The following is a 12589-nucleotide window of genomic DNA, read 5'->3' on the forward strand; positions in this document are numbered from 1 at the left end:
GGGTCTAGAGACGGTTGATAAAAGCAGGTTTTTGTGTGTGAATTGTTTAGAGAATTAACATTGGCGTAACCTTGACACTGGTATAAACATATTCAGGTAAAATCACTAGGAGGCCATCAGACATTTGATGAGTAACAGGACAGGAGGACCATCTGTTGTGGAGAGCAACAACTGCTACTGAACAGTAGCACATACTTATGAATGTAAATGTATGTATGAAGAAAATGCAGTACTGTATGTCTCTTACCATTATTTGACTGTTTTTGGTTGGTGTGTGTGTATTGAAGAGGCAAAGCAATTTGGAAACAGAACTTTTTTTTTTTTTTTTTTTCCTTCTGTGATTAATTTGGTCACTCTATTGAAGGATCCCATCTTTCATGACACATATTTAAGCAGAGAAACTGGCGGGATAATTTCGGATTAATGTCCAACATGCCTAATTCCATCATTTGCCTCTTTATAGGTAGATTGTCAGAGTAATGCAATCATTGACATACATTCTTGCAAGCAGCTTTGTAAGTTGCTCTCATGCCTTGAAGTGTAACATATATCTGTGTTTCCCAAATTTTGGGTTGGGAACCCAAAATGGGTCATGCTATAATTTGGTAAGTTTCAGTCCAAGAGAGGTACCAGAGTTCTCATTTGGGCAAACCATTAGCTAAATAATTGACTTCATAATTATGTTTTTTAAATTGTAGCTGTTGATGCTACTCGGTTAGCGAGTTGACTTATCCTGATTGTTCTTTGTTGTGCCATAGACACTTCATGAAGCTCTCCGAATGAATGATTTGCTTGTGTGAAGGCTTTGTGTGTACGTGGGTGGGCGGATGGATGTGGAGTGACGCTGGGTTAGATAATGTCACCTCACTTGCTCATTGACAATATCAGTGGCATACAAACACGCACACACAAATCGGCATGCAATGGCACACATGGTGGGTGTAATCTGTTGGTCATCATTTCAAACAAGGCAGTGTTGTGTTGTGCTTCCAAACTGCTCAGTCTTTTCTGTTTATTTGGTTTCAATTATCAACAGTGTATGTCTGACGAGAGGACTGTCACTTTTCCTTTTACTAAGGTTAGGAAGGAAAGATGGAACAACCAACCAGTACTGGCGAGGCTAGACCACTTTTATTGGTCTCTTTAATGCATGGTTTTAAATTGATTTTTCAGCATGACGCAAATGAGACGTTAATGAGTTTTCCTAAATCGTATATTTGGTCAATCCTTTTTTTGTCTATTTGTGGAATATGTGTCAAACCAGATAGGAAGCTTATAGAAAAGTGGGACGCCATAGCCTGAAAAAGCACACGAGGGGGTCTCGAGGATAATCTATACTCTCCTCACTAGTCCCTTGCGCACCGGAAATCCAAGATGGCCTTCTTTTTGCCATTTTCTGACTAGTGTAAGACCCACAAATTTGCCATCTTCCTGGAAGTATACCCAGAGAAGGCTAAATGCCCACACCTCTTTGGCATAGCCACTCATCTAATTACTCATCTCTGTGCGCCGATCTGCAACGGCTGTCTGAACACGACTCGACACGCCATGCCCCGTTTCGATGAATGAGACAATCAAATGAATATTTACTGTACTGTTAAGCCTCTAATGCAGGAATTTACATGGAGCCAATGTGAAAACCGCTAAGGTCTCAGGCCATCTCATGATACCGTTGAATCTCTCTTTATTGCGTGTTTTTTTGACCATCAGACTTCTACTTGTTAGGACACGATGCAGGCAATTGCTTACTGTGATTAGAACAGCACCTTAGATACAATAGCAATGTTTGTGTTGTGGACTTTTAGATGTTAATTATTCGTGTCATGTCTAATGCCTTGAATGTCATGCCAGGAATGTAATTGGCACGCTGTCTCTGGCAAAAGCTAACTTCCTGCTGTTTATGATGTTGTCACTGGTGTTTTCCTGTTGGACAGCATAGTAAAATAACTCTCTTTTTAAGTTTTTCCACCGGGTACTTTCCAATTTGACATTCAGCACTTTGCTTTGAACATTTATTTTGGTACTGACTTTGGCTACTCATTGAACCAGCCACTTGTTTTCTGACTGGACTAACTCAGCCGCCTTGTTAGCAACGTAGCACATCATACCGTGAAACATACAGTACAGTAACTAAAGCCAGAACAGTATGTGTGAAAATTAATGGACAGCAAAAACAATTGCATTTTGACATGAAAGACTCAACAAAAAAGAAACAAACAAAAATGGTTTCGGCAATAATTACTAATGCTGTTAATTTAGGGCAGCTGTGACCGAAAGCTTACATTGGTTTGTCGTATAATTAATTTATACACGCACTTTTTTCTACTGTACTGGTGCTTGAGGTTTGTATGCATGTCTATTTTATAAGGTTGTACTCTGTACAAGAAGACAATGCACTCATGCTATCTTAGTTGGTTCCCAACATTGCGTCTGTTGATAAGGAACATAAAGATTTACTGGGATTGAGCTGTACATTTTGTTCAGTGGAATTGACACTTGTCAGCTATCTTTTCTTGTTTGCCTGTGCCCTCAAGACCTCGTTAGCATTTAAGCTGCAAAACCACGCAGAGGTGGAAGACTCAAGTTACTCTTTGTTGCTATCTTGACTCACCCTACAAATATTCACATTCCCATACTTGACACCTTAATCTTAGTGTAGTATGTCTTTGTCTTCTTCTGTCACACTTTTTCATACTTTACATTCGTAATCAGATCATTTGCGTTTGGGTCATATGTATTTTTTTTTTTTTCTCCACTGACACTGATCATTCCATTTGTTGTGCACTGTGTATACTGTATATGCACAGTAGACATTGGTATGCAGCTTTTGAGTCAACACACTGATTCATTCACACATGCATTTGCCTACATATCACAATAGCAGTATGCGGTGGGAAAAAATCCCCTTAGAAGGATAAATGAAAAACAATTTATGTATCTACTGATCGAGTGATGTATAGTTGAATGAATGATTAGTAATTACTTTTCATAAAAATAAACAGTGTTAGCTAGAGTCAAGCCCGTGACATTTAATTGTACTTTTTATTTCCCCCACACCCCTCCTTTTTTATCTTCTGTCAACAGCTGTTGATGGATGTGTTCGGACAGTGTTTTTGCATGTCAGCACCCGTGACTTTGCAGCAGGTGCCTGTGTGTGTATGTACTGTATGCTCTCCCACAGCGGTACTTGTGTGGGTTCCCACTGAGGCTAGAAACTCTGACCATGGAGTGTGTAGGATGCCAAAGTAAGACCGCTAAGGAAGCTGGCTATCTGTCATCCGATGTATTAAGAGAGTGACACGGCAGTCCCCCACCATTCAGGACAACCGACAGAACAGGCTATTTATTCTAAAAGACCATGACCTTATTGATGGGAAAGCACCTTTACATTTGGCTCTTTTTGTCTTACATTGATTGCAATTGGGAATTGCCATCGTGCAAGCTAAGTTAATTAAAATAATAACAAAAATAATAATGTGGCAGGCGGCACGGTGGACGCCTGGTTAGAGCGTCTGCCTCACAGTTCTCAGGACCGGGGTTCAATGCCCAGCCCCGCCTGTGTGGAGTTTGCATGTTTTCCCCGTACCTGCGTGGGTTTTCTCCGGGCACTGCGGTTTCCTCCCACATCCCAAAAACATGCATGGTAGGTTAATTGACAACTCTAAATTGCCCGTAGGTGTGAATGCGAGTGCGAATGGTTGTTTGTTTGTATGTGCCCTGCGACTGGCTGGCAACCAGTTCAGGGTGTACACCGACTCCTGCCCGATGATAGCTGGGATATGCTCCAGCACGCCCGCGACCCTAGTGAGGAGAAGCGGCTCAGAAAATGGATAGATGGATAACGTGGCAGTTTTGCAAAAAGAAGTACAGTAAACACCAAATGAAAGTATAGAAAAGCTATACTTTACAATTCACAAAATGTCATGCACAGATGAGTCATCATTGAAATTTAGAAAGATTTTCTTGTGTTCACTGAGAAATTAGATTTTTCATTAAAAAAAAACACAAACTGCTCTTCAAAGGGATTTTACTCATTGATGTTGAGAACTTTGTGATTACATGTCTGTCACAGTGACGGACTAATTACACAGGCTCATAAATCTGTGAATGAAACACGAGCCATTAGCAGCGCTATGTGGGTGGCTCAATCTGGACATGCCAACTGCTCCAGTAGGAAAATGTGTACAGCAGGGGTGTCCAAACTACAGCCCGGTGGACATTTGTGGCTCGCATCCCATTCTTTTGTGCCCCACGGCACATACTAAAAATAACATTGGACATGGCCCACAACGCTATTAATATAAAAAGGAGAGAGGGGGGGGAGTGAAAAGCAATAATAGTTTTTGTAGAGCTTTTCTAGAAATGCAAAGAGGCAAAGAAACCATTTACCAAACTAAACACAACCCAAAAATAGTAACACAATTTCTCTTTGTAACTGTGAATAAAGATAATTCAGTATCGGAGGGAAAAATGATTAGCGCCACTTTCTACTCTATGTAAAAGTCTGATTTGTGACATGTCATATTTACCCTGGTTTAACTGAAGGAGCTAACCAGATATTTTTGGATGCAATCATCTGAACTTCTTTATGAATTTTAATTTTAGAAACATTTTACTTTTTATGAATTTAACAATACAGTTCTCAGTTGTTTTATTTAAATTTTTTTACCAGTACTATCAAACCTTTGAATGTCAGTTTTCTTTTTACGTCGGGAAGGTTACGTTTTCACAAGAGAGCATTCTTTTAAGAAAAAAAACTTCATTAAAAAAACTTTAACGTGAGTGTCTGCTGCTGCAGGTACTTACTGAGCTCCCACAGATGAGCTAACCTGGTGTGTCATCAGACAAAAGTGAAATACATGTATATCATTTATTTATGCAAATATGATGTGATTCATGATGTAAACACGACAAAAGCCTAAACATTGGATATTGTCATCTTTGGGTTCACAAAGTTTTTGTGTAAAGAAGAAGAAGAATCACCTTTATTGTCATGAACATGCACACGATATTTGTTCTCTGCATTTCACAGTGAACACATACACGTTAGTAGAACACACTGGAGCAGGGGGCAGTTGAAGCGCCCGGGGAGCATTTCAGGGTATCAGTGTCTTGCTCAAGGACACCACAGCCGTGAGTCTGGGGGATGTTGACGGATGGTCCAGTCAGGGTCTTGAACCTAGTTCCCCCACTGTGGCAGGCGATGATCTTAACCATTGGGCCACGGCTGCCCATCTTAAAAAAAAAAAATAAAATAAAAAAAAAAAGACACAGCTTTCAATGAGCTGACATAAAAAGATATTTTTCATGTTTTATGTTTTCTGAGCAAGCGTTATTAGTAGCTTTGTAGTTAATTAGTTTAATTTCATATAATTGCTTTATGGATTGGTTTTAGCATATTTAAGAACTTAAAGTTGAATAATTTCTAAGGGGCTCTTGTATCCTTTGAATTTTCTGTATGGAGATGTATCCGGAGGAACGTTTGGACACCCTTGTTGTACAGTATTTTGTCTCAGAGAAATTGAAAAAGAAACGTTTTGTATGGAAAGAATATTTAGATACAGCCTGCCACAAAAATGTGTTTTTGTTTTCACTGATATATGCTGTATTTGCAGTAAGCAAACCATACTATTGTTTTAACATTCCTGCTGCATTTTTCACAGTCACACATAAGTGTACTGCAGTGGAACCTCTAAGCCGTCTGCAATTTGTTTTCCTATCAAGAATAAAGGAAATGTGAATAAGAAGTTCCTGGGTCAAACAATTGCATCACCAAACCTCAATTAACCATATTTTAACATGTTAACATTCCTAACTGTCATCATTTCCATTAAAAGAAACAAAAGTTTAGCCACTGTCATATTAAGCAGGACAGACAGCGGTGCACCGACGTCAAATGCGCATTAAGGATTAAATATTGCTCATTTTCTGGTGTACATTCCGTTCCTATTTCTTTCTAACTGTTGACTTATTGTTAATGTAATCCCTGTTGTAAAAGATGTTTTCATCCACATTTACACTTTGTCACATAAAAAGTAAGAAAAACACTTGTGGAGTTAATCAGAAATGCAGAAGTACACGATCTTGAAAAAGTGGAGCCCAACATGAAGAGAATCATGATCATTCTTAAACCATCTTTGTTAGTGCTGCCGTCGTGTTCCCACCAGCTCTCTAATTAGTTAGCCAACAGATCACTGTACCTCAGTCCAGCTGGGTGAGTATATGTGCGTGTGTTTGATTCCAGCTGTACGCTCTCCAGCCTCTTATCAGTGCAACCACTACTCCTCAGTTAACAGCAAACATCTGCTGCTATACTCGCTGCTGGGATTAAAACAACCTCTGTGTCTGTAAGCAGCTCAAATTGAACGTTTGCCTGAATTTCTGTCCATAATTTTCCATCAGTCGGACCATGGTCCCCGATGGCCCCCCTCCCGGCTGACAATTAGTCTTTTACTACTTTTAGCTTCACTCTATTCTTGAGGGTGCTGATGTCTTTGTAAATATGATCTATTAAGAAACGGGTGCTATTAAGAAAATTGCTGCTGTAGGGGGGGGGGGGGGGGGGTTGAATTTTATATCGCAGGTTAGTGTAAGGCATTTGCCACATTGCTTTCATTGTCATCTCACATTCTCTGAGCCTACAGGCAAATGTTGTAGACAGTGACACGGACCTGAACAATGTCCTTCTACTGTCATTATACCCTAGCTATGTAACACTGCCCCTTTGACATTTTTCCCTTTTACATTGTAGAATTTTTTTTTTTTTTTTTTTTTTTTTAGAAAGTCTTTTTATGTAAAGTGCACAATCATACATCCAAATATGTCGTCACATACCAAGGAACAATGTAATATGCCACACAAGCTCATGCTCGTTGTGGACGGTCAGTGTCTTTCAGAGAACAAGCCAAATCATGTAAACTGATATTCCCCCGTCCCCCCAACCAGTTAACTGTCAGGTATAATTACAAGCCTGCAAACCACCATGTTACACTGCAGCTATTTCTGCTGACAACCAGCTATGCTGCTCCTCATACACACTTTTAGCAGTTTGGTGGCCTTGTCTGCCAGTGAGGTGCTTGCAGCTTGTCTTTGTGTGTTTGTGTTGATGTGTGGCACACAACTGGAGCTGCATCTATTTCTATCGGAAGTCACAAGATGCTTTGCTTGACACAGTAGATGCTGTGTGTTTACGTCCGTTTTATCCTGAGAGGGCCACAACAGTTTTCCAACAATAACATGGGATGTTCACGTGTCGCTACCAGCATCCTCTTGCTACCTGTATTGCACAGCAGAGATTGAATCGCTGTGAACTTTGTGCCAGGATTAATGAGAATATTGTTCTACCAGTGAAAATGAAAAGAGAGTTGACATTGGCTTGAAGTTGGTTTTCTAAAAACAAAGCGCACCTAAAATCCTATGAACGCAACTGTGTATTTTATGGGAAGCCAGGCTATTACATATGCACAGTTACAGCATATACAAGCCTCTTTTACAAGAACTGACACACTAGAACCATAATAGATTTACATTTATTTGCCCTTTCCTTTTACACAGAACCCAGCAAAGCAGGATTGTGCCAACACAGCTTCCCTGCTCTCAGATAATTTGATGCGTGACATGTCAGCGCCAGCATCTAGTGTGCCATATAAATTACTCATCAGGCAACAACAAGATGGGAGACGTGTCGGGGCTTAAGTTACCACCCCTTTACTGACAGTAGGGCATTCCTTTCCAGTTTTAGGCGTCATACTTTTGTTACTACTCTGATAATTCCTTTCTCCCCCATACCATCTCAACACCGTTTATACAAAGAGCCGCCCAGAAAAAAAACTGGCAAAAAATGTAACGGGTAATGTAAACAATTGTTGCAGAAGCTACATTGACGTAGCTACAGACTGTTACCGTACGAGGTCAGCATGACCAGCAGACCCTTTTGTGGCAGTGCCCATCACGTTTGTCAGCATGGGTCATTTCAGATGAGACTTCTCCATTGACTGAAACACTGTTCAGATGAAAGTGATTGCAGATATCACAGTCACGCGGCCAACCCTTGACAGAGGCAGTCTTGTTTAGGTATATGGCATATTGCCGCGAGCCGACTGTGGTCCTTACATATGCTTCATATCAAATCCAGATGTACGGGTGTGGTAGTAAAAAATTAATTATCAGCTGAAACCAAACTCTTCCCCTGACAGTGCAGACTTGAGCTGCTCAATTACTGTGCAATGAATAGCTTTTGCCAGTACTAACACTTTTGTGGGCCTTATGGCCTCCCTGTGGTACCCTGACATCTGTTAGCCCCACCCTCTAGAATAATATGCTGTCTAGTGATGGATGGATGGATGGATCAACAAGTGAAACTAAACATTTGTTACTATTGTTTACTAACCAAACCCTTTGCGGCTTACTCAATAATAAAGGACTAAAGATATTACACAATGTTTAAATACATTCATGCTCTCAAATGAAATGACATTTAAAAGATATTTTTCATGTTTTATGTTTTCCAAGCAAGCCTTATCATTAGCTTTACAGTTGTTCTCAGCCTCTGTATGCATGCTGCACAAACTGCGCTTAGATCAGGACTGCTCTGCTGGAAGGGATTTACACTTGACACAAGAGGACGGACCCACACGTCCACGCATAAGAACCTGTTGGCCCCACTTTTCCCACATGCAGACACAAACGCATACAGACACAAAGACATGCAGGAACAGTCCCGCGGAGAAACTTGTGATTCACACTGAGCAACTACACAAAGGTTCTGTCAGTCAACATCAAGTCCTTGTGTAGACATCCAGCGTGAGGCCTTCCAGCAAAGGACAGCTACTGAGCCTTCAGGGAAGAAAATGACACAAGTCTTGCATGATTCCATCTCCAGCTTCCCATCACCGTTTCTTGACCTAACAATGTGTACAATTCCTAACACATGGGTCAGTGAGTTTATATTTCTTATAAAAAAATCGACTCCAATGGTTCTTTCTTCTTCAGTAAAGTCGTTCCAACCCCCCTAATACCATAACGTCTTAACATGACATTTTATTAACACATCCAATACACATAAAATGACAATTGATATATTGTATGGGATCACAATGGTTTGATAATTTTTAGAATATGATCAGAAATGAAGGTCTTCCACGTTTTTTTCCACAAAATAATAGCTAAGGGCAACATTTCTTCATTCTATCCCTGCTGCTTGCCATCTATATGCATGAGTCACTTCTCTCTCTGTTCAGCTGCCAAGAAGTTTGTCTTCGTTAGAACGTAATGGGCACACACTATTGGCCCCCAACTATCCAATAAAGAGATTTAATAGGAGGCTTGTGTATTCATTTTGTTGTGTTGAGATTCGTTTCTGAAATTGATTCAACTAGCGCATGCAATGACGGTAAAGGCATTCTGATTTTGAGGTAGATGTTTTTGGAGAAAATTAGACTGATAAGTGCCATTTTAGGCATATTTGTGGTTATTGTTTTCATTTGACTCGTTTCTCAATGAGACTGTCTTCTAATCTCTTTTACTGTCAGTCGGAGAGAGTCATAGACTGTCATGTGGAAACTGTGTGATATTCTGACCTTTGACAAGATATTTTCTGTGCAGTCTAGGTGCTTGAACTCAGTAGAAGTAAACATACTGACTTTGTCACAGATTCACATGCCTGTTTTGTAACGAGGTTTGTCTATTTTTGTCTTTCAGGAGGCACCAGAGACATCGGATCAGCTTTGACCAGGATGTGCATGAGACATCGCAGCATTGAAGCTAAATTCAAACAGTTCTCCATGTAAGGAATTGAATTTTTGTGTGCCTGTGTGTGGCACCTCTCTTTGCTCAAGTACCACACTACTGAAATTTATTTACATGACAAGTATACTGGTTTGGTCAGTGCTTGACTGGAATGTAAGAGTGTATGGGTTGGCATGTACAGTCAAGTCTGCCATGATGGAGTATGCAGTAACTCAACACGTTTGGTGTTCTTCGACCCTTACGGTGCACATCCAATAAATGTCTCTGCCCATGTTATATCACTCTGTGCGCCAAGTACTGATGTCATCTGCTCTTGTGTGCGAGAATGCCCCCTGTAGTGCTGGACTGGGCGAGAGACTATGCATCTGGCATCAGGCATCTATAATGTTTCAGCGTGGACCGTCACACACGTACACCACATATGTGTCTATTTCACACACACACATTACCCAGACAAGGGGCTCTAATTTCAGATGGCATTTCAGCACATTCCTCTAGGATCTCCATATCGGGGCCCTGTGCATGGGTGGGGGCTCCACAGACAGACAGACAGACAGACAGACAGAGAAATGTCTACAAGAGAAGGCTGCAGTCTAATTTTAGTTGTATGCACTAAGCCTGCAGCTGCTCAGCACTCGCGGCTTCTTGAACACACTCACAAATGCACAAATGTCTCTTGACTCAGTTGGTTAATGATTGACGGATAGGACTGGACAAGCTTCTAACATACTACTGTGACACAGCTGGATATAAACACTGTTGTCTGGTCTCCCGCCTGTTGATAATTGACAAAGTAGATGTCACCTTTTGGTTGTAATGTCCAATTGTCTGTCATATACTGCAATAAACTCTGCAGAGTGCGCTTGTAACATGAACATTAAACATGATAATACTCCCCATTGTCACAATTTCAATGAAATACACTAAAAATGTATAATGAGAGGATGCATACATTTCAAATGAACAACACTAATAATGAACGAATTAAAGGTGAGTACCGTAATTTTCGGACCAAAAGTCGCAGTTTTTTTCATAGTTTGGCCGGGGGTGCGACTTATACTCCGGAGCGATTTATATGTGAAATTATTAACACGTTATTATATAATTCCACGTTATTGTTACACTGACAACCGCAAGAGGGCGCTCTAGGCCTGTGTATCTGTACCTGCAACTGACAATGAGTCTGACGAAAGCGAGGTAGAAGAGGAAACGGCGCATTGTCTACCTCCGGAGTTGTTGAGAAGTGACACCGGGGGTGAAGCTTTCATTGGATTTAGTGATTTAGAGTGACACTGATGGTTTGGTAAACTTGTTAGCATATTCTTTATGCTATAGTTATCTGAATAACTGTTAATGTTACGTTAACATACCAGGCACGTTCTCAGTTCGTTGTTTATGCGTCATGTAACGTTAGCTGAATGTGTTACGTTAGCATACCGTACACCTATTCAGCCTGTTGTTCTCTATTCTGTTTTTATTTTAAATTGCCTTTCAAGATGAAATGTCTGTTCTTGATGTTGGATTTTATCAAATAAATTTCCCCCCAGAAATGCGACTTATACTCCAATGCGACTTGTATATGTTTTTTCCTTCTTTATTATGCATTTTTTGTCTGCTGCGACTTTTACTCTGGAGCGCATTATAGTCCGGAAAATACGGTAACTTGTTTTTTCTATAGGACCTTCCTGGAGGCTCTGATCAACCCCCTACAAGAACAGATGGAGGAGTGGAAAAGAGGTGTCTACACTTTGGATAAGGACCATGCCAAAGGTAGAACAGTCATAGGTCACTGTCATCACCTTGAGCAGAGAAATATCAGGATTTGATTCGATTTTTTTGATTGATTTGATTTGAACATTTACAAAGTCACGCACCCACATTTTAATGTTTGTCTGAACTAGAATATAAGCGAGCTCGACAGGAGATCAAGAAAAAGTCATCAGACACACTGAAACTTCAAAAGAAAGCAAAGAAAGGTAAAAACTTTATTTTACCTTTACACCTAATGTTTTTATAAATACATACATGACAAATTAGGGCCATTGTGATGTGTGCAGAAGTACTTTGCCCTGAACGATGAAGGTTTATGCAAATCTGGTACAGCTAAACATTGCCTTACTTGGTAGTTTTCACAGTGCAGGGGCTTTCTCTCTACACTTCACTTGGCTCAGGTTCTACAAATACGTGTACCTACATTTAAGGAGAAAAAAAAGTGCTACAAAAAGCACGTAGATGCGTTTCTCCCCATTTTGTTTTTGGAGATCTATAATTTGGTATTTTAAAACATTACATCAGTTGAACTCTGCAACTCATACAACAGATTTGGTGATTGTGGTTCCTTGTTGTTCCACATAGCAAGTCAGGCTAAACACACTGAGTGGCCGCAAGGCAGACACTACCAGAAGGAAGGTGTTATTCTTTCAGTTGACTTCTCTTCTCTCCTTATCCTTGTACTTCTATCCTTCTCTTCCCGCAGCTGATACTTTGGGTAAGTCAGTCAGTGTCAATGCATAGGTAGATGTTTCTCATGCTTTGCCAAGACCATTGTAAAGAATCCATCAAAACGGGCTGCTGCTGAATATAAGCTGTCATCTTTAATTTAAGTTATGTGGTTGCTATGGTTATCTTGATGGTATGCTACCGGTTTCGGAGCCTTATCCAAGGTAACCAAGACCCAGGGTCTGTTCCTTTAATGCGTCTTCCTCTGCCTCCTTTCCTTTGTCTTCTCATGGCTTTTCGCATTCAAGCTGTGTGGTTACACAGCGTGTAGAATTAAAGGTCAGATTCTCCAGTTTCCCTGACTTCCAGGCCTTCATATTGGTGGGCACAAAGAGTGAATGTG

General features: G+C 40.5%; 1 protein-coding gene across 4 annotated transcripts in view; it reads left to right on the plus strand.

Moving 5' to 3' along the window:
* Positions 1-12589, plus strand: part of LOC133479114 (protein MTSS 1-like) — a 43319-nt gene that overhangs the window by 17693 nt on the left and 13037 nt on the right. For all 4 annotated transcript variants that reach the window (XM_061775631.1, XM_061775633.1, XM_061775632.1 and 1 more), the window contains exons 4-6: positions 9700-9784; positions 11426-11517; positions 11649-11723. In XM_061775631.1, the coding sequence (XP_061631615.1) occupies positions 9700-9784; positions 11426-11517; positions 11649-11723 (252 nt within the window). The remainder of the gene's footprint in view (positions 1-9699; positions 9785-11425; positions 11518-11648; positions 11724-12589) is intronic.

The sequence above is a fragment of the Phyllopteryx taeniolatus genome, chromosome 6, assembly GCF_024500385.1.
Source record: "Phyllopteryx taeniolatus isolate TA_2022b chromosome 6, UOR_Ptae_1.2, whole genome shotgun sequence".
NCBI lineage: Eukaryota > Metazoa > Chordata > Actinopteri > Syngnathiformes > Syngnathidae > Phyllopteryx > Phyllopteryx taeniolatus.